This window comes from Grampus griseus, assembly GCF_964374135.1.
Source record: "Grampus griseus genome assembly, chromosome: 7".
Classification (NCBI taxonomy): domain Eukaryota; kingdom Metazoa; phylum Chordata; class Mammalia; order Artiodactyla; family Delphinidae; genus Grampus; species Grampus griseus.
In genome coordinates this window covers 59,910,892-59,931,044 of record NC_139001.1, presented here as the reverse complement: position 1 = coordinate 59,931,044, position 20,153 = coordinate 59,910,892, and the positions used below count along the sequence as shown (strand labels likewise).

The 20,153-nt window shown below is 41.0% G+C and overlaps 1 protein-coding gene across 2 annotated transcripts in view; it reads left to right on the top strand.

Annotated features, from left to right (window-relative positions):
• Window positions 1–20,153, top strand: part of ITGA6 (integrin subunit alpha 6) — a gene marked incomplete at its 5' end in the record, with an annotated part of 74,042 nt that overhangs the window by 27,771 nt on the left and 26,118 nt on the right. For both annotated transcript variants that reach the window (XM_082658117.1, XM_082658116.1), the window contains 8 exons: window positions 6,588–6,712; window positions 8,345–8,424; window positions 9,827–10,082; window positions 11,934–12,065; window positions 15,189–15,399; window positions 16,114–16,307; window positions 16,452–16,540; window positions 17,244–17,362. In XM_082658117.1, coding sequence (XP_082514243.1) covers window positions 6,588–6,712; window positions 8,345–8,424; window positions 9,827–10,082; window positions 11,934–12,065; window positions 15,189–15,399; window positions 16,114–16,307; window positions 16,452–16,540; window positions 17,244–17,362 — 1,206 coding nt within the window. The remainder of the gene's footprint in view (window positions 1–6,587; window positions 6,713–8,344; window positions 8,425–9,826; window positions 10,083–11,933; window positions 12,066–15,188; window positions 15,400–16,113; window positions 16,308–16,451; window positions 16,541–17,243; window positions 17,363–20,153) is intronic.

Below are 20,153 nucleotides of genomic sequence, written 5' to 3'. Positions count from 1 at the left end.
ACCCAGGAGGTCCCACTAGCTAACAGACTAGCTAACAGAGATTCCAGAAAGAACAGAAAATGGAATGAGTAAAATGACCAATGCGCCATAAGAGTTTCCTGGAAGTTGATGTCCTAAGTCTCTAGATTGAAAGAGGCCACGCAGTGCACAGTGGGCGAGAAAAGGCTCACGCACAGGTACTGTCTTGCTGTTCAGAACGCCTGGGTTAACGTGCAGAGCCTAAAAGTCACCTTTAAAGAAACGAAAATAGGACTTAACGTCAGAATTTTCATTGGCAGCACTGGACACTGGAATAAATTAGAGCAGTTCTGAAGAAAGTGTTTTTCAACCTAGATGCTACACCCAAACTATCAGTCAAGAGTGAGAGCAGAATGACATTTTTGTATATGCAGGGACTCAGTTTACCTATCATGTACTGTTCTTTAGGATGACATTTAAGAAAACCAAATAAGAGGAAAACATGAGGTCCTAGGTCAAAGGAGACCAATCCAGGAGGGGGCAGTAAAGGGAAGTGCTAGGATGACCACATACAGCAGACCCAGGTGACCCTGACTCTGTACAGCAGACCTAGAAGAACAGTCAGTCTGTGTGGTACTAGGAGGTCCAAGGGCTCTGAGGAGGACATCTGAGCAAAGAAGAGATCCTGATTTCATACTAGGTACAATTGGAAGCTTAGAAACAATTGGGGCTGGAATAAAAGCAAACAACGTAAGCGAGAAAAAATGGTAATGAGAAACGCCAAGAAAAGCTGAAGTCATGGTCCAAATGTGACGTACACCAAACAATTGATAGAATGGAAGGAAAGCAAGTCTGTTTGACCTTGATGCTAGGAACAGTATCCTTAGAGGACAAGAGCTTCTGATACTGGTCCCAGATAGAGGATAATTTCAGTGCTGTTTGGTTCAGCAGTGAATAATGTTTACCTGGTTGTACAAAAGGACAGGTGACCAAAATGTGGTTACAAGACAAATTGTAAATGGTAATAGCTCTGGTAATAGTGTAAAAGTATAGCCAATGGATGGTAGGACTTGGAGGCACCAAGAGAAAAGTTGGGGAGACAGTGCTGATAGCATCATCTCCCCAGCTGGGGAATGGAGAGATTTTGTCAGAAATTGATGAAGAGAAAGTAGAAATTTAAATATATTACTTAAAACTTAAAGCGTAGCAAATAGACGGACTAAAGTAATATAGTTATTAAACATAGGAGGCAAAGTAGCAAGTAGTTTAAGCTCTCCCCTTTTCATATTGTGGTGTCAACAGTTAATTGCCTAAAGCTGGTAAGTCAAGAAATAAATGTATTAGCATAATATCAATATCGAGCATTCTAGAGAAGTAAATCCAGAATTTAAAAGGAGTTCTGCCCAGAGAGTGGGACACGGGATGAGTGTAGAATCTGTTGCTTTCCACTGTAAGTTGTTTTTGATTTCTTGCCATCCGTATTTATTACTGTTAAAGACTGAGCTCAAAGATGGATTAAATGTAGAGGTGACACAGTTGAATTATTAATGCCATCTTCTAATTAAGGTTTAATTTGGACAAACTAAGAAGGCTGTTTTAAATTAAGCAATAATAGTGTCCTTGTTCTAATGAAGCAATATTTCACATTTCCTGGGACAAAGTTGCATAGCTAGAGGCAGAATCTTTAATCCTTGAGGAAATGAATTATTGCCAAAAACAATGAAGCAAAGCTGCTACTGTCCTTAGAGTTTTAAAAGTACCCCAGTGTTTAGAACTTTTGGTTGATGTAGTTATGCAAAAGTATACTGGCTCCGCTTGGGGGAGAACTTGACTATAGGAAATAGGAGTATGGCTTGCTTGAAGTTTGAAATAACCTTGTGGTTAATAGCATGGTAAGGGTCCTGCATCTTTGTGCCAAGAATTTTGATCTAGACTCCAAAGGCCTGAATTTATATCATGTCCTCGGTCACTGCCACACTTGTGCAGTTTGCCTTTTACATTGTATTCTATTTCAAATTTCATTTCTCATCTTTAAAGATGATGTGGTTTTACACATTTTGAGTTTTGTATTTTAAAGGTAAGTTTCCAATATGTTGGAATCCCAAGGCAGTGTTTATGTCAGTACAGATTGAAACAGTGGAGGTGATTGTCCAATGGCCCCGTGGAGAGCAATTTGGGAAGTAATTTTTCCTGTTCCTTTTGGTGTCTAAAACGATCTTAGTTCAAATCCAGATTCTTGCCCTTCCTTGATTACAGTTTTTCTTTTGACCTGATATATGGGAATAGGTTTCTAAGACCCTGTTCTGTTCATTTCCACCACTTCCCTTCAAAAGCCGTAACTTCATGTTCCTTGGTCCCTGTCACTCTGAATGTGAGGTGTGACTGTAGCTCTGAATTCCTCCAGTGGTACTGGGTGGGTCAGTAAAAAGCAGCAGCTGCTTAAAAGAAAATGAACAGCCTGGCAGATGCTTCCCTGGGCCCTAGGAGCTGCTGTGGACATCCATCCCTGCAGTGCCCAGAGCTCCTGGCGCTCACATTAAACCCAGCCTCAAAGGGAAAAAAGTGGGATTTGAGCAGAAACTGGATGTTGGTGTGGCCTGAGTCTTCCCCCCAGATGCAGACTGTCCCCCCTAGAGCTGCACTCGCTGTGCTATCCCAGGAGCTGGCTGGGTTCTGAATGGCTTAGGCCAGTGCCCAGGTCCTAAAGGACTTAATGAGGAAGTAGATGGGTTGCACCGGGGATGGTGTCATCGACTGGTTACAGCTCTATTTTCAGTTCTTTATCCTTGCCAGACATAGCCTCAGCTAATGGGCTGTGACCTCCTGTGATTAAGGCTGGTTCTAAGCAGAAATCAGAGTTTGCTTATTTCCTGAACAAGAGACGGTGACTTTCCCTTGAGGATTAAGACACCTGCCAGTTGTTGACTTTGGTTGGGGGTACCGTGTTCCTCCATCAAGGTGCTTCCTCACCTTTTCTATGACTGATTTTGTCTGACTTATAGCTCTACCTGCTCTCCCCATCACTGTCTTCCTGTAAGTGTGGTCCCAGGGAATGGGGTGCGGCTAGAGCAGGGGCACCCCCCACTGATGGGTGTCTGGTTTTCCCCCTCTGGCTGCCTGTGGCCTGAGGCCGCAGAGCACCCCGCCTCCTCCGTCTGAGCTAGGACAGATTCCGAAGCGGGGCTCATTGTGCCAACTGTCCAGGGACCTGGGAGGAAGGATAGTGCTGGGAACACAAGGCAGCTAACATTATTCTCCAGAGGTACATTTCTCTTATTTTGTCAAGTTCCCTTTTCCTATGTGTTGTCCCCTCTCCCACGCCCCCCAATCTTCCAGCTGCTTCCATCCTTCTCTGGTCAGCTTTCAGATGCAGTAGCTACCCCAAAGAATGCGGGGGAACTTCTGCAAGAGCTTGGCATTCGTAGCATCCGGGAAATTTTGTCGCCACAGCCCTATAACTAGCCAGCCAACTGGAGTGAAAGGGTTCCTGCGTGGTAGAGGCCCGCCCTTTGAGGGCCTGGGAAGCAGTGGAATCTGCAGGTACCGAAGAGGGAGAAGCCCTCCCACGCAGCCAGGGGAAAAGAGGCTGGAGGGAGCCGCTTGCTCTGAAGGACTGTCCATGTAAATGGAACAATCTCCACAGCTTTTTCAACAACAGGAAACCCGGAAGCACCTGTCCCCTGCTGGGGACAAACGGTCAGCGGAAGCCAAGGGCTCTGAGGCGCTGCGCAGGTGCGCATCTGTGGCCTTTTGCACCGGAACGCGGAGCTCCGCAGATCAGGCTGCCCATCCCCAATCCCGTCTTGTTGCATCGCCGATTCCTACTCTTCCATTTCCTCCGGCCCCTTCCCTCTCAGCCTGTGCACATGCTGTGCCCCTCACTGGGCCACCTCCAGCTCCTGTCATCTCTAGGTGACACACGCTCCAGGGCAGGTTTAGCGCCCTCTGGACCGGCGTGGCACTCTGCCCCGGCCTCCCATTGCTTCTACCTCCCTGTGGTTTAAAGACCCGATTATGGATCTGGCTCTCACAGGGCCAGGGTTTGGCAGGGAGGGGGACAATTCTTACTCACCCTAGGAGGCTCTTGAATGTTTGTGGAATGAATAAGTGAACAAATGAGCGAGGACGGTCAACGGGAAATAACAAGCCCCAGTACCTGCCTATGGTAGCTTGCCAGGCTCCTTGGGCGGGGATGAGGAGAGGAAGTGGTCAGAGAAGGCACACAGTAAGAACCTTGGAACTCCTGGCCTGCTCTGCTCTTTATAGCCTTGCCTGTTGGAGCCGTTACCTTTACAGGAAATCTCCTCGTGACCTTCACCCCACCCAGCTGCAATAATGCTTCGCCTCCGCCTTCCCTCACCCTTTCTGAATTAATCTTAGTAAATGGAACAGTTCTTGTTTCAATGTTTCATTTGTGTAGGTTTTGCCCTTTCATTTAAATTGTAAACACCTTAAAATCCTGGGTTTTATTTTCCTAGGAGCGAGCAATTTAGAGCAATGGAGAAAACATTACTCCAAGGTAGTTTTTTTTCCTGGCTCCCAACTAGCTGTGAGGTCTTAGGGACAGGGTACTTACCCTCCTCCCCAAAGCCCCTGTTTCCTCGTCTGTGAAGTTAGAGGGCTGGATGCATTTTCCGGCACTTCCAGTGCCCACATCCTGTGATTTTGTGCTTCTGACCCTAGCACTTTGCTTATCCCTTGAAGTACTTAGACAGGGTTCCATCTCCACCCCTGCTGGATAATTGAGCTTGTTCACTCACAGTGTAGCCTAGTTCACCTCTCAGCTCTTTGTCAGTGCTCCTGGGATTAAGAATGACATTAGCGGAATAGGTGTGGGACAGCCCTTGGCCTTGCCTCTGCACAGAAGTTCCAGGCACCAAGGACCCCAGCTTGGTCCTGCAGTTCCGTACTTTGGTGTGTTTTTGTTTCATCCCTTAAATGTTGGACGAATTGGAGGTGGAGGCTGATGGTGCTTCCACCCAAGGGTCTGGGAGGAAGGATGGTGCAAGGGATGCATGTTCCCACACAAGCCAGCCATCGTTCTGTAAGACCCGCCTCACTGGTTCTCCCTGGGCAGAGTCTGGCTCCCGTCTCTGTTTTCTGAGTGCATTTTCTTTGCATTGTACCCACTGCGTTGCATTGGTTTAAAAAAAAAATTTTTTTTTAATCCTTTATTGGGATCACAGCAAAGACAAAAGTGGTAAGGACTGTCCTGTGTGTGGGGTTGTTTATTTGTTTCTTTGTTCTTTTGTTTTTGGCATCTGAGATTTGTGAGTTTCTTGAAGGCCAGGAGTGGCTTTTCTGTTTTGGGAGTTGGTTGTTGGTTCACATTCGTGTTCCCAGCCCTTTTCCCCAACTCCAGCCTGGTTTCCCTTTCAGCTCTGTTTCTCTGTCCAGTCAGGTGTATGTTCTTTCTCTTTGTTTCTTCTCCTCTTGTCAGTCAGCCAGACCTCAAAGATTGTAAAACTGATGGTGAGTAAAGGGCATTAATTAAAAAGAACACAGCAGAAAGGTAGTGGGTCTCCAAAGATCCCTCTGGTTGGGAAGCAGATTTTCAGGATTGTGGGTTTGACTTAGGAGCCCCTCTTACTGGAGATGGCAAGAACCCTGAGGTGGGAGGGGAGAGGGAATATTAGGATGCCTAGTACGTAAGTGGTATCCCTGAATCCTTGGTGGGGATTAATTGGACGATAAAGGAGGAGCTTGTGGAGATGACCAAAATGCCAGGAAGTAAGAATTGATGCAGAAAGAGGCCGCAAAAGAGTAATTCAGTTGAGTTGTATCTTGGGCACAGGTTTGGTTCCAAATCTGTGTTGTTAAAAGGTAAACTGAGGCATATTAAAAACTGGACGAGTTTGAGCAGAAATCAGTGCGAACCTGGCAGCGTCAAGCGGAAGTGGTTAGCGGTGCTCCACTGACAGGAGCAGGGAAAGACACAGGGAAAGTAAGGAAGCAAAGCAAGGAAATGATTTGATGGGACGGACACAGTTTGTGATTGGTTGCCCTTAGGGTTTGGTTTTGCAACAGTGAGGCGTTTACAGGCTGAGATTTTGGTTCGCTTCCGTAGGCTGCCGCAGCGTTAGAGCCACCTCAGTCTGATGGCCTCCCGGTTTAATTAATGACAGTGTAAAAACTGGAAATCTGGGGGACATTCAAAATTACCTTTGAAAACCACCCCCAGGAAGGCACAATGTTGGAAAGGGGCGTGTATCATCGCTTGTTGAGTTTAATGGGACCATTTTTCTTCTCCAGTGTGGGAGTGTTTGTTGTGTCTGGGTTCCTTATAATGTCCTTGGCATAGGTGCAGGGGGCAAGCTCTGTGCAAAGCGTGGCTTCTGAAACACCAGAATCGTGCTCCACGGAGAGCTGCTGATTCGATGAGAGACGCGCGTATCCTTCACCTTGTTTCAACAACCCTTCTTCTTGTGCTTGACTTGCATCGTTGTGTGTGTGTGTGTGTGTGTGTGTGTGTCACAGGGCTCTGCTTTTGTTCTCCCTCACCACCTAAACTGGCAGAGAATTAGGGGACTCCTTGATAAAGAATAACCCCAGTATCTCCTGGTTCTGACTGATTGAAACTTTACATGCGTATTCAACTCAAATCTGCAAATTCTCTGCTTCATCAACAGGTTGCTCGTGGGGGCCCCACGGGCAGTGGCCCTTCCGCTGCAGAAGGCCAACAGAACAGGAGGCTTGTACAGCTGCGACATCACCTCCCGGGGGCCGTGCCCACGGATTGAATTTGATAACGACGGTGAGTTCTTCTGCACTCGCTCAGGGTTCCCTTGACCAACTTGCCTTGTATCCCACTTGCCCTTTCCAGGCGGAAGGAAAGGGGGGGACAAGCATTTATTCCTGGAGAGGGGGCCTCTGTTAATTGCATCAGCCTCGTCTGTTTCTTGCTTGCCCTGAGCACATTTACGTTTTAAGTCACTGGGCTGCAGCGTAGTTCCTGCCCGCCCCCCTACCCAACTCTGCTTTCTAAACTGATATGGTGTATCGATGTCGCCACCTAGTGATGTGTTGAGGTTCTACGGGAGAGAAACTATTCACAGCCGCGAAGAAAATTGAATGTGTATTTTGTACTCAGCGGCCAAAAGTTCTCATTTGCTGTTAAAATATTTGGGAGAAAGACTGTTTAAACATCAGATCTCTCTAAAATGAAAGCTGGCCAACATGGATAAATTTTGCGCTACTATCTCAGTTAGAGGCTTGTTTTGCACAGATTCTGTGTGGTAGGCAGAGCAATTAGGGTCCTGAGAAGCTGCAACAAAACCTAGTTTGACATTCTTGGTCTAAGCAGATTTGCAGATTCATGTTTATGTTCTTCTCTTGCTTTTTCATCTTTTTAGCAACAGCATTTGTTTTTGGGTTTTTTTTTTTTTTTTACTGATTAGAAAATAATACATGTTAATTGTGGGAAACTTGTAAATGACTTTGAACTGTAAGGAAAAAACCCAGACCCACTGATAATGTAGGCATAATTGCTCTTTACTTAACATTTTGGCATTTTTTCCTTCTGTCTACCTAAAGTTGTTAGGTTTCATAGTTTGTTGTTTTTTTTTTTTTGGTACATGGGCCTCCCACTGTTGTGGCCTCTCCCACTGTGGAGCACAGGCTCCGGACGCGCAGGCCCAGCGGCCATGGCTCACGGGCCCAGCCGCTCCGCGGCATGTGGGATCTTCCCGGACCGGGGCACGAACCCACGTCCCCTGCATCGGCAGGCGGACTCTCAACCACTGCGCCACCAGGGAAGCCCCAGGTTTCATAGTTTTGTAATGATTCAAGATTGGAAATCATGCCTGCCTTCTCATTGGGGAAGGCAAAAATTCGGATGTAGGGTCAAACAGTAGGCTCAGATTGATACTGAAATGAGCACATGGTGAGATTTATGGTTTCCCTCTCTCTCTTCTTTTTGGAGGAAGGAGGTAAAAATAAATATATCACTTTCCTTTTCTGCATTGATAGGAAGATATAAAGTGAGTCTGAGGCCTTGTCTTCCCATCTGCAGTAAAGAAGAGTTCATGCTATTATGTAACAAATTTGGGAGTATGTAGAGAAGTACCCACTTTTTGTTAGTTTGGATGGTAGTTTCTGTACTTGGGACCCTGGATGTCAGAGAAAGTGAAGGGCTACCAGGTAAAGGTATGTATTTTATATAAAGAATTTGATGAATCATTCATACCAATAATCACTCACCCGTTTTCTTAAGATGAGAAGTAATTTTTCTGGATTGAGTAACTAAATTTCCTAAGTGTTTAGACTTGGAGTCAAGGCAATTTAGAAGCTGTTTCTTATATTTTTGTTCATTTATTGGTTCATTTCCTGTTGCAATGGCTTTGAAGTCCTAACTCTGTGTGTGTAACCTGTGCTGCTTTCTCCACAGCTGACCCTTCATCGGAAAGCAAGGAAGATCAGTGGATGGGGGTCACCGTCCAGAGCCAAGGTCCAGGGGGCAAAGTTGTGGTAAGTGTAGAGAAGTGTGTCCATTCCACAGTGTCTGAGTGCCTGTTGTGTGCCACTGCTGGGCTTACAGTATTGAACAAAACAGGTAGAGCTTCTGCCTGCATAGAGTATACATTCTAGAAAACTGACTGCTTTAAAGCAAGAATTGATGTCAAGAAAAAATGAAAGCATTATTTTTCCTGTGACTTCTGATCTATTTTGAAATAGCTCTACGATCTGCTTTTCTTTAGAACTTTCAGATTCAAAGAACTTATTTAAAAACCGTTACCAATGTCCCTAAAACTCTAGGTGGTCTTAAAACAAGAAGCAAAGCAAAACGAGACATGCTTCACTTTGTTATACAGCAGAAACTAACACAACATTGCAAAGCAATTATACTCCAATAAAGATGTTAAAAACAAACAAAAAAACTAGGCATGCTTTTTGTCTCAGGAACTATGTAGCTATTATAGATGAGTTATGAAAAAAAAATATGGGAATGGTCATGGAAAGTAAGGATCAGATAATTTTAAACTCTTTTATTATATATTCTGAGCTTCTTCAAATAGAAGTGGTAACGAAGAAAAAAGGGTCTGTTAGATGGAGTGTGCGAGGTGGCCTTGGAGGTGCCAGGCTGGATTATGATGATCTTTCTGTCTCTTTCAAAATCTGGTTGCTGTAACAAATTTATGTAGAATTTTGAGAAAAGTGAAAATTTTACCAAACACTGAATTTTTATATCTAAGGGGATGCATCATGGGAAATTGACTTGGACATTGTAAAGTGTTTTCAGCCTGTTATATGGAGGGTGGCCATGAATACCCTGTAAAATTAGAGATTATTTCATCTCTCCCAGCAGTGTAATTGTCTCTGCCTTTTAAAATAAACTTAATCTCAAGAGTTCAGAGGATAAGTTACTTAGTATTGATTATAAGGAAATAGTATAGGTAAAAGGAAAATGTCTTTGTTTTAGCAGTGTTAGCCTGATCCCTGTGAAAATATGTCCATGATTTCTCTCCTCTGGAATATGAGTACTTGTTTTCACAAACATACTGATGTGAAGGTTTATATAGCCACTAAAAACCAATTAAACTGAGAAGATGAAATAGGGTGTTTCCCACTGTTTATGTGACAAGTAAATTTATAAATAAATTTGCCTGTGGATTACAGATGGGCATTCAGTATTTAGATTGGAGCAGTATTCTCAGGCTGAGGGCAAGACAGAAGCCCTGTGCTAGAGAATGGTCTCCTTGCAACTGTGGGGAGGAAGATTTGCTGGTTTTCAGATCCAATCTCAGGAGGAGGCCACATTTAACATCCCACTTAGAATTAACCTCTTGATTATTGACAACTTCATCAACCTGTAATGAAAGACGTAGGGTTTGCCGACGTGTATGGGCTACTTTATTCCATCTGTTTGCAGACATGTGCTCATCGATATGAAAAAAGGCAGCATGTTAATACAAAACAGGAATCCCGAGACATTTTTGGAAGGTGTTACGTCCTAAGTCAGAATCTCAGGATTGAAGATGATATGGATGGAGGAGACTGGAGTTTTTGCGATGGCCGATTAAGAGGTCATGAAAAATTTGGTTCTTGCCAACAAGGTGTGGCAGCTACTTTCACTAAAGACTTTCATTACATTGCGTTTGGAGCCCCAGGCACTTACAACTGGAAAGGTATGACGTGTGCATTTATAGAAATAGAGATTAGAATTATTACATGATTGCTATTATATGCACCATGATTTAGTACATTTTAAATGAAAACAAAATGTGTTATAAGGCACTTTTATGTTGTAGAAGTAGGGTAGGATAGCAAAATATCTAAATTCTGATTTTTAAAAACAAATAATGTTCAAAATGTATGTTTTAAGAGATTTTTCCCCCTTTGCCAGCAGTTTACATTAATATAAGTAATTAACTTTCTTCTGTAAGAATATAATTAACATTAGTTTTTGCTGTTTTGTATTTGCCTGTTTCATGAAGCTGAAAGTTTTAATTTTAAGGTAGGGATCGGAAAACTGAAAATAATTGAGTGGTGTCATGTACAAATAACATTGTATTAATACAGACTTTTTTTTTTTTTGCGGTACGTGGGCCTCTCACTGTTGTGGCCCCTCCTGCCGCAGAGCACAGGCTCCGGACGTGCAGGCTCAACGGCCACGGCTCACGGGCCCAGCCGCTCCGAGGCATGTGGGACCTTCCCGGACCGGGGCACGAACCCGTGTCCCCTGCATCTGCAGGCGGACTCTCAACCACTGCGCCACCAGGGACGCCCTAGACATTTTTTCATTATGTATTATCTTAAAAGGCTGTGTTTTGCTAATAAAGCAGTATAGTTAGAAGCATAGATGTCAAATTAGGGAATTTTGAGATGATTTTGGATAACTTCTGGAAAGATTGTTTAATGGTATTGTTTAAATAATTTCGTGATATAGGTAAAAGGAGACACCGGGAGGGAGGGAGGGAGGGAGAAGAATGGCCTGCATTTTTTGCCTGGATGAATATGGTCAGTGCTCCTGTAGTAAAAGTTCAACTTCTCTGAAGAAATTAAGCAGGTGTAGAAAAAACACTGTGTTATAAAGGACAATTAACCTTACTGTAATCCGTAGTGAAGAGAAGTGCATCTGATTTGGAAATAAGACTTTTTTTTGAGAAATTTATTAAAATAAATCCTGTGTTATAACATTTTCACTAGTCAGGAAAAACTTAGGAAAATTTTCCCTTTTTCCATTCAGAAATTTCCTATTAGAAATGAGCCTTGAGAACACCTTGCTCGATAGCAACCTTTGGGAGGAATTTCCTTTGGGCTCCCCGGCCCCAACCAAAACTTCCACGTAACAGCATTTGTCAGGTTATCTTGACCTAATCGAAATAACACATGAATTTAGAAATTTTTTTATTTTAGCAAGAATAGAGGCCATACATAGTAAAACAAAACAATAAAAACACCCATCAATTATGTACGGTTTAATTTACGGGAAACATGTTTTATCTGCTTTATAAATTCTGACTTAAAATGTTACCATTTATAGTGGACTATGTGAGATCTTCTCTTTTCAATTATTAGCTGTGAAAATTTTTTAAAGCTTTTAAATCTTTGGTTAAAGTGATTGGAAGAAAAGATCAAACTACTAATCTTACTTTCACAGTACAGTAAAAAGATAAATTGATTTAGGATTATAGAAAATGTAAAATATATCAGGTTCATATAATTTAAAAGTTTTTTGTAGGTTTAGTTAACTAAGTAAACATTCCATTTTCCATCTAGTGTCATGGCATTATAAAGATAATTCATGAAAATGCATGGGCATTTTTTTTTATTACTAGAACAAATTTGTTTGATGTAAAAATCTACACGAACATGATTTTTTAACTTTAATAACCTCAAAAGTCATCTTTCTTCTCCTTTTCTTCCTTCAGACTTTTCTTTCTGTGCTTAATGATAACACGAGGAATGTTTATTAGGAACCATCTATTTTATTTTGTTTCATCTTCATTTTTTTTTTAACCATTTCATTCTTTTAGGGATTGTTCGCGTAGAGCAAAAGAATAACACTTTTTTTGACATGAACATCTTTGAAGATGGGCCTTATGAAGTTGGTGGAGAGACTGACCATGATGAAAGTTTAGTTCCTGTTCCTGCTAACAGTTATTTAGGTAGGAACGAGAGTAGACGGCATGCCTGCCTCTTCAGATGCCTCTGTGTGACACCGCTGTCACAGGACCCTGGACTGCTAGGCTGAGAAGAGGCCAGGTTGGAGCCAGGGGACTGTGGCTGCATTTACTGGAATTTAAGCCTTGGTGATCCCAAGGTAACCTGACTGAAGCTTGGGATCCTTCCCGTCTCACCTGAGCTTGCTCAAAGCAGGAGGAAACCTACTACTGTCTCCTAAAATCTTCTGTCCTCCTGTGTGGAGGTCTGTTTCCTGAGCTAGTGTCGGCCTCTGTAACCTGAGGCAGGCTGTTCATGCATGGATGTTAGCAGGAGGCTGAAATGCCTTCCCTCTCCCTTCAGTGCCTCTTTTTGGAGAGAGACTCTTTAAGAGCTGCATTTATGAAGTTACTCTTAAGTGGCAGGTCAAGACCTCCAGGTCCATCCTCTGTGATTGCTGTTCTCCACGGGTTGGCCTTGCTCCTGGATTGGGGCCCTCTTGTCACAAAGCCCCTGGCGGGTGGCACGGGGGCTTTACAGCTGAGCCTAAGCAGGAGTGCTAAGGCAGCTCTTGAGGACACCCGGATTGTGTCTAAGTGCCAATTCCTTAACTCCTAAGGCTTGTTTGCATTACTAATGGGTGTCCTAAATTATTCATGTGCATTATGGTAATTACACAAAGGCTTTTAAAAGCTTTAATTCTTGGTATGAGTTGACATAAAGAATAATTACTGTGCAATTCTTGGAAAAAATGTAAAAAATCTCCTAAACCTAAATAGTAACCTATTCTTTTTCAAAAATAGAGACATACCCATATGCTAGAGATATTACTAGAACAATGGAAGGTTAAAAAAAGAGAAAAAATAGGTGTAGATCTAAAAATAATTCTAAACAAGGTATTAGTAAATGTATTCTTCAAAAATTTTTGTAATTATATAGATATGTATGAACAATACTGTTAATTAAAAAAAAAAAAAACTCTTCAGAAACTTCCCCACCCCCAAATTAAAAACTTGGTGTGAAGGCAAGAAGGGACAAAAGTTATACTTATCGCTTGTTAAGCACCTACTATGTGCTATAAATCACACACTATACTTACTACTTTATAGGTCTTATTTGATCTTCCCAACAATATAAAATAAGTATCATTGTCCCTCTGTTGCTGATGGGGAGAAAAAAAACTTGTGCCTTAGGGACATTAATTTCCTAGTTCAAGGTCACACAATTAGTAATCCCCTAGCCAAGGGAAGAAACTCTTATGAAAATGACTGGGGCAGGGTGGGAAGCAGCTGGGAGTGTGAATGTTGTTAGTGGCTTTGCAGAACAGGAAGGGAACACAAGGCCAAGTGGTTTGGAGTGTCAATTATTAAATAGGCTTTTTCAGGGTAAAATCCTTTCCAAGGTAAATATTATCAACAAACCAATATTTTATTTGAATAAATTTTGACAGACAACCTCTCTTCAAATGGGTTATTTAGGAATTAAGTTTATGGTATTTCAAGTTAATGGCTTTGGTCAAGAAACCAACACTTTGGTCTGTAAGATAGATGCCCATGGATTTTATAAACTTAGTTTGTTGGAACATTTGAAAATATTAAACATTTTTTATTGAACGCATTTGCCACTTTTGGAATGAATTTCCTCAAACGTGGTTGCCTGGGGGGGGAAAGAGTGTCAAGTTTGTACTGTTACATTTTGGTTGTCCATGCTGTCTGTGCATCTGTCATTTCAAAAAAAGCAGTAGGTTTTAGGAATAAAATGATCTGCATGAGGTTTGGAAGCTGGCAAAGAGGGTGGCTTGCCGGATGCAGTGGTGGCCTCATCATCCGGCGAGCACGGCCGTAGCTGGCGTGCCTCTTACCGAGTATAATTGCTTTTTCTTCAATCTCTTCCGTCCCGTGCATGTGTACAGGCCTGCTGTTTTTGACCAGCATTTCCTATACAGATCCCGATCAGTTTGTTTATAAAACACAGCCTCCCAGGGAGCAGCCCGACACATCCCCTGATGTGATGATGAATAGCTACCTAGGTTTGTGACCTCTGAGATGACAAATAAATTGTCTTGGTCATGGTCATTTAAGAATTTTTTTTTTGATCCATACAGAGCATAAATCTTTTTATTTTCTATTTCATTTCAAGTGAAGCACACATGAAAAGCATGTCGTGGTTGAGGCGCTGCAGACAGATGGCTTCCAGAGCTGGATTCAATTGTATCGCCCTCTTCTAAACTTGTAGCTCATCCTATTTTTTGACTCACTTCACAATTTGAGAACTGCAACAGTAGTGGTGAAGCTTTTTGTAAATAAAACCCAATAAAAAGGGTGAGCTTATAGTATTCTGCATCTGCCTCGCCTTTACATAGGAAGATTGGCTTAATTTGAATGACTTTGATATGGGCGTTTGTGTTTGCTTGCCATTTAACCTCAATATTGGTAATCTGACATCCTACCTGATGCTTTATGGTGAGGTGTTCTACCGTTTTTCTGCCCTCTGAACAAGTATGTAATTGATACAGATGACAACTTGCTCACCTCTATTGTTTATACCAGGTTCTCAAACACTCGAGCTCATCAATCATGGTTTTGTTTGCATGTTTGTGTCTGAGAACTGAGTTGACCCCAAATAGTGAAACGCTGTCAGTGGTATATTAATGTTGTTCGCATTCTTATTCTTGCCTGACGACCAAGGAGATTGAGTACAGAAGTTACTAACTACTACATTAGAGCAAAACCCTATAACATGCACTCAATTACACTATGTCAGGTTGTATCCCAGTATATAGTATGTAACTTTCCCATGATAATTTAGTATCTAGCTTGATCTCCTTTTACAGCAGTTTCAGTATTAAAATGGGGTTCAAACTGATTCTTAAGTTGCATGAATGCTTCATGATTCAAGTTACACAGATGCCAAATAGTATAGGTGCTTTTCTTTAAAAGTCTTAATACATTCCCATAGAAAGCAATGCAGTAGCCTACTACTTTGTACTTGTGTCACATCTCTTGGCTCTGTGACTCTTATCGTAGATGTGATAGCTGGTGGGGAGGGTCAGAGGAGAGTGGTGGGAGTAACCAGTGTTACATACCTCCTGAAAAACAGAGTTGATATGTACTGTTTTGTTTTTCTAGGGTTTTCTTTGGACTCAGGGAAGGGTATTGTTTCCAAAGATGAGATCACTTTTGTATCTGGTGCTCCTAGAGCCAATCACAGCGGAGCTGTGGTTTTGCTTAAAAGAGACCTGAAGTCTGCGCACCTTCTCCCTGAGCACATATTTGACGGGGAAGGGCTGGCTTCTTCTTTTGGCTATGACGTGGCAGTGGTGGACCTTAACAAAGATGGGTAAGAACCTCTTAGGTTATTTTTTATGTGCAAAGAATTCATTGCTGCTCTGGCTTCTGTAGGTCTTGAGAAGAAATATCCTTTCAGGTTAGTTGATGGAAAAAATATTTCTGCTGCCAGGTCTTTACCATTCCATCACTCTTCCTCACTTATATTTTGGCAGTAGGCATCCGTTACCCTCCCCAGCGGGTAGGATTACATTTTCAGTTTTCAGTTTTACTATGTGCTGGGATCATGGGTCCGTGAGAATTAAACTTTAACTCAAAAAAAAAAAAAAAAAAAAAAAAAAAAACCACCTACGAGGTTCTGTTCTCTGGTTTCTTGAGGGGCTGTTGGAGCATCCAGAATGTCCTGTTGAAAGTAGGGATTGGTGACAAAGTCAATACAAAGGTCTCTGTGGCTGGTGGTGCCAGTTTGGGTCTCGTAGAGAGATGAAGGTGGAGGGGAGTGGAATCTTTACTGGGAGTCTGCGCACTATAGATGTAACTTGGGAACTGGCTTCAAGTTCTTACTCTTGATATTTTTCTTTGGGTGTTTATTAGAGGCTACCTTGGTTTTTAAAAAATACTTTAATTGATGATATATAAATTCCAGATTTGAGGTCCTTTTATCATATCTCTTTGTGTCCTTAATACCTGGGCATGTGGGATTCTCCCTAAGCTCGCTGGTATTTTAGCCAATGGTTCACAGTTCTTCCCCTCATTATGTTTTCAGGTGGCAAGATATAGTTATTGGAGCCCCACAGTATTTTGATAGAAGTGGAGAAGTCGGAGGTGCAGCGTATGTCTACATTAACCAGCAAGGCAGATGGAATAATGTCAAGCCAATTCGTCTTAATGGAACCAAAGATTCTATGTTTGGCATTGCGGTCAAAAATATCGGTGATATTAATCAAGATGGCTACCCAGGTAGACAATAGATTATGAATTGGTCATGATTTATAGATTATTTGATTGTCTAAAATAGTGAGTGCTCATGGCATCTTATTTTAAAACATTGTATTGGAATGCTTTTAAAATTTAATGTTTGTTAAAATGTGGCGTTGTCAACAGATATTGCAGTTGGAGCACCCTACGATGGTAAGGGGAAGGTTTTTATCTATCACGGATCTGCGAACGGAATAAATACCAAACCAACACAGGTAACCAGATAACCTGGATTTCTACAACAAAGGTCTCAACAGTTTGCTTTCTAATGGAATGTTTAGGTTTATGTGAATTTTCACACTAATCATATTTTATTTACAAGTCTACAATAGTATGAATTTTGTTTTTATAAAAAATGTATTATTAGAAGATAGCTTGTTAAATAGATATAAATGCAATGACCTGGTTGTTTTAAATTGTAAAATTTCTTTGGTGAATTAGGAATCAAAGTAAGCCAAAGGAAAAGACTATTCTACCCTGACAGCATAAATAGATGGAAATGTGATATATTCCTTTTAGTAGCATACTAAATAGAGATGAAACTGGACGACCATAAGAGATGATTGTAATTGCATAGAATTCAGATACCAAAAACTAAAAATTGCTTTTGAGAAAAACAAGACATTTGGAGAGCAGGTAGAGAGGTTTGGTTTGAAATACACTGATCGACTTGATATAGTACACAAGCTCATCAAAAATTGTCTCTTTTGTCTTTTGAGGTACAACATAAATCAGATAACTTTTATGAAATAAAATGTATGAAGTGTTGGACCGTATGTATACTTATTTATGATTTAGTTTTGATTTAATGTAATTTATAAGTTCAGTTCAAAAGAGACTTATGTGCCTTTTTCAAAGCATGGATAAGAGGCTCTATTTAGTGACCCAGTGTCCATTCTGATGCCCTGTTCCTTTCAGATTCTCGAGGGTAAATCACCTTTTTTCGGATATTCAATTGCCGGAAACATGGACCTTGATAGAAATTCCTACCCCGATGTTGCTGTTGGTTCCCTCTCAGATTCAGTAACTATTTTCAGGTGTGTAATCTCTGACTTAAAGCATGTTTGGTAATCCGCTTACACTAGAATTTTTTTACCTTTTGAATTGAAATTTGTTAACAACTATACTTCAAAGGCAAAGGCTTGTATGAGTTTTGAATATTCTTTTTCTCTTCAGAGTAGTGTAATGATGTAATAAAAACCTATTTTGTAAAGTCTTGCTGTAATTTTGAACTAGTTTTTTTAAAAAGGTCAGAATTGGTGGAAAATTTTTACTTTTGGATATATTTCAAAAACCTTTATTTTCATAAAAACTGAAACAGAAAATTTGACAGTATAAAGAATATAAAGAAGGAAATAAATGTCCAATATTTCACCATCCATTATGAAACTCCAAAATTTTGGTTTATATCCTTCTAGTTTTTAATTTTCTGTGAATATACACATATGTTTAACAAAATTGAGATCATAACGTACATATCGTTTTGTAACCTGCTTTTGTTGGTTTGTAACGTATAGTGGCCTTTTTCCATGAGTGAGTTTATAATGCATAGTGGACTATCTCCCTGTCATTGAGTACTTTTCTGAAATGAAGTTAATGGTTGTCTGAGATATCCCATGGCCGGATCATAGTTTACTTAACCGCTGCCATACTGTCATTGGACACATTTATGTTGCTTTCCCGGTTTGGTTGTTTGCTCCTATTATGATACACAAAGCTGTGGTCAACATCCTTAATTTTCTTTGTGTCCTGGATTATTTCCTTATGGTAAATTCCTAAAAGTGACTTGCTAAGTTGAAGGGTCATGTGTGTTTTAGGACTTGTGATTCAGGTTCACAAGTGAAATGACCTCCAGAAAGGCTGCAACAGTGTGCCCATCAGCTGTGTCTGAGTCCCCTTATCCCAGCAATTCCATCACTGCTGGAAATCACCAGGAAAAATTGTTAAAGAAGTTTTTTTTTATTATTTAAAAAGCACATTCTTTAAAAAAAAAAAAAAAAAAAGGTTAATACAGAATTTCAGTTAAGCGCAAGTTCCCCAATATTCTCTTCTTCCACGAAACAGCTTTTAATAGTTTTGAGTCTCTCTCCAGTTCTAGGGTATCATCAAAAGGCATAACTATAACTGCTGTTCTCTATTCTGGCTTTTAAAAATTAATCTCTTCAGTTATCTCTCCTTGTTAATGCAGATACATCAGTCTTACTCTTTCTAACAACTTAATATTATTCCATAATATGCATTTAATGAATCCTCAGTTGATGGAATTTTTAGACAGTCTTTGACTTTTAGCTATTATAAACAGTGTGCTATACAGTATATTGTGTGTATCTCTATGTAATGGATTTTTTTAAAGAAAAATTCCTAGAAATAGAATTGCTGGGATGAGGTTAGCACATTTTTGTATTGATACATATACCCACAGAAAAGTGCTAGCGATTTATGCTCACCAAAACAACCTGCTAGAGGGCCCATTTTCTCACACCCTTACCAACATTGAACAGGATGAATCTATTTAATTTTTGCCAGTGTGATATATGTGATCTCATCTTTTGAGTGAATTTGCATTTCTTTGCTCATTGGTGTGAGTGAACCATTGGGGTTTGATTTTTAAACTATTTGGCTCTATAGTCTTTTTTTTTTTTTTTTTTTTTGCGGTACGCAGGCCTCTCACTGTTGTGGCCTCTCCCGTTGTGGAACACAGGCTCCGGACGCGCAGGCTCAGTGGCCATGGCTCACGGGCCCAGCCGCTCCGCGGCATGTGGGATCCCCCCGGACCGGGGCACGAACCCGTGTCCCCTGCATCGGCAGGCGGACTCTCAACCACTGCGCCACCAGGGAAGCCCTCTATAGTCATTTTTATCTAAAGAATGTCTTTAAAGAAATAGGCAGTGATGTACAATGAAACCCTAAAAGAAGAAAATCTGTGCCGTATGTACACTTGGTGCCATCGTTGCCCTTTGTTCTTCCAGAAGGTGCAAGTGTAGATGTGGCCTCTATGTCTAAATAGAATCCTAAGCAAGACCCCTGGGGGTAGGAAAATGACACCAGGACACTTCTGAAGAGCACGCTATTTAAAAAAACTAGAATATACTGTACGTTTATATAATGCAGTATAGAATACTATAGAAAAATGGTTTTCTAGTTAAATGGCAAGATCTATGAAAGCCATTTTATATGAAAACTAAGAACCACAAGAGACGTTACAGATGACAAAAGTAGGAGATGTGAAAATCAGTGGAGAAAAATGTATCTGGGATATGAGGCCAAAGGAAGAAGTAAAAAAAAAAAAAATTTAGTTAACTGAATGAATGTGTGTTACTACCTTTATATGCCTGTTTCTCTCTGTACATATAAGTGTTAGGCATTAACCTTAAAATAGTCAACATTTTAAAAAGGTGGAAGAGTATAGCATAACATTCAAGTATTTTAGCAAGTTTCCATCAGAAAGCAATTTGAACTTCTAGTTCTAGTTTGAGGTATAGACCTCAGGTGTCAAGAAGACTTGAATTCCTGTAACAAAATTTGGTTACGATGTCTTTCCCAGCAGATAACCTGACTTTAGCCAATTAAATATTTGCCTCTGTATGTAATTGATATTTTAATATCCTTACTTTCCCGTCCTCATAAGTAGGTTGACTGAACCCTGTAAATGTGTTCCTTCATTCCTCATAGATAGTATGAAAATAAATTTCAAAAGCCTTTGATAATAAGATAATAAGAAATAAGGTAACTCCCTTATTTTACAAACAAGGAAAATGGAGGCCCAGGACTTGCTTGAACTTTAAAGGCTGGATCCTGTGAGAACAGGGCGTGGTACCTAAATCCTCC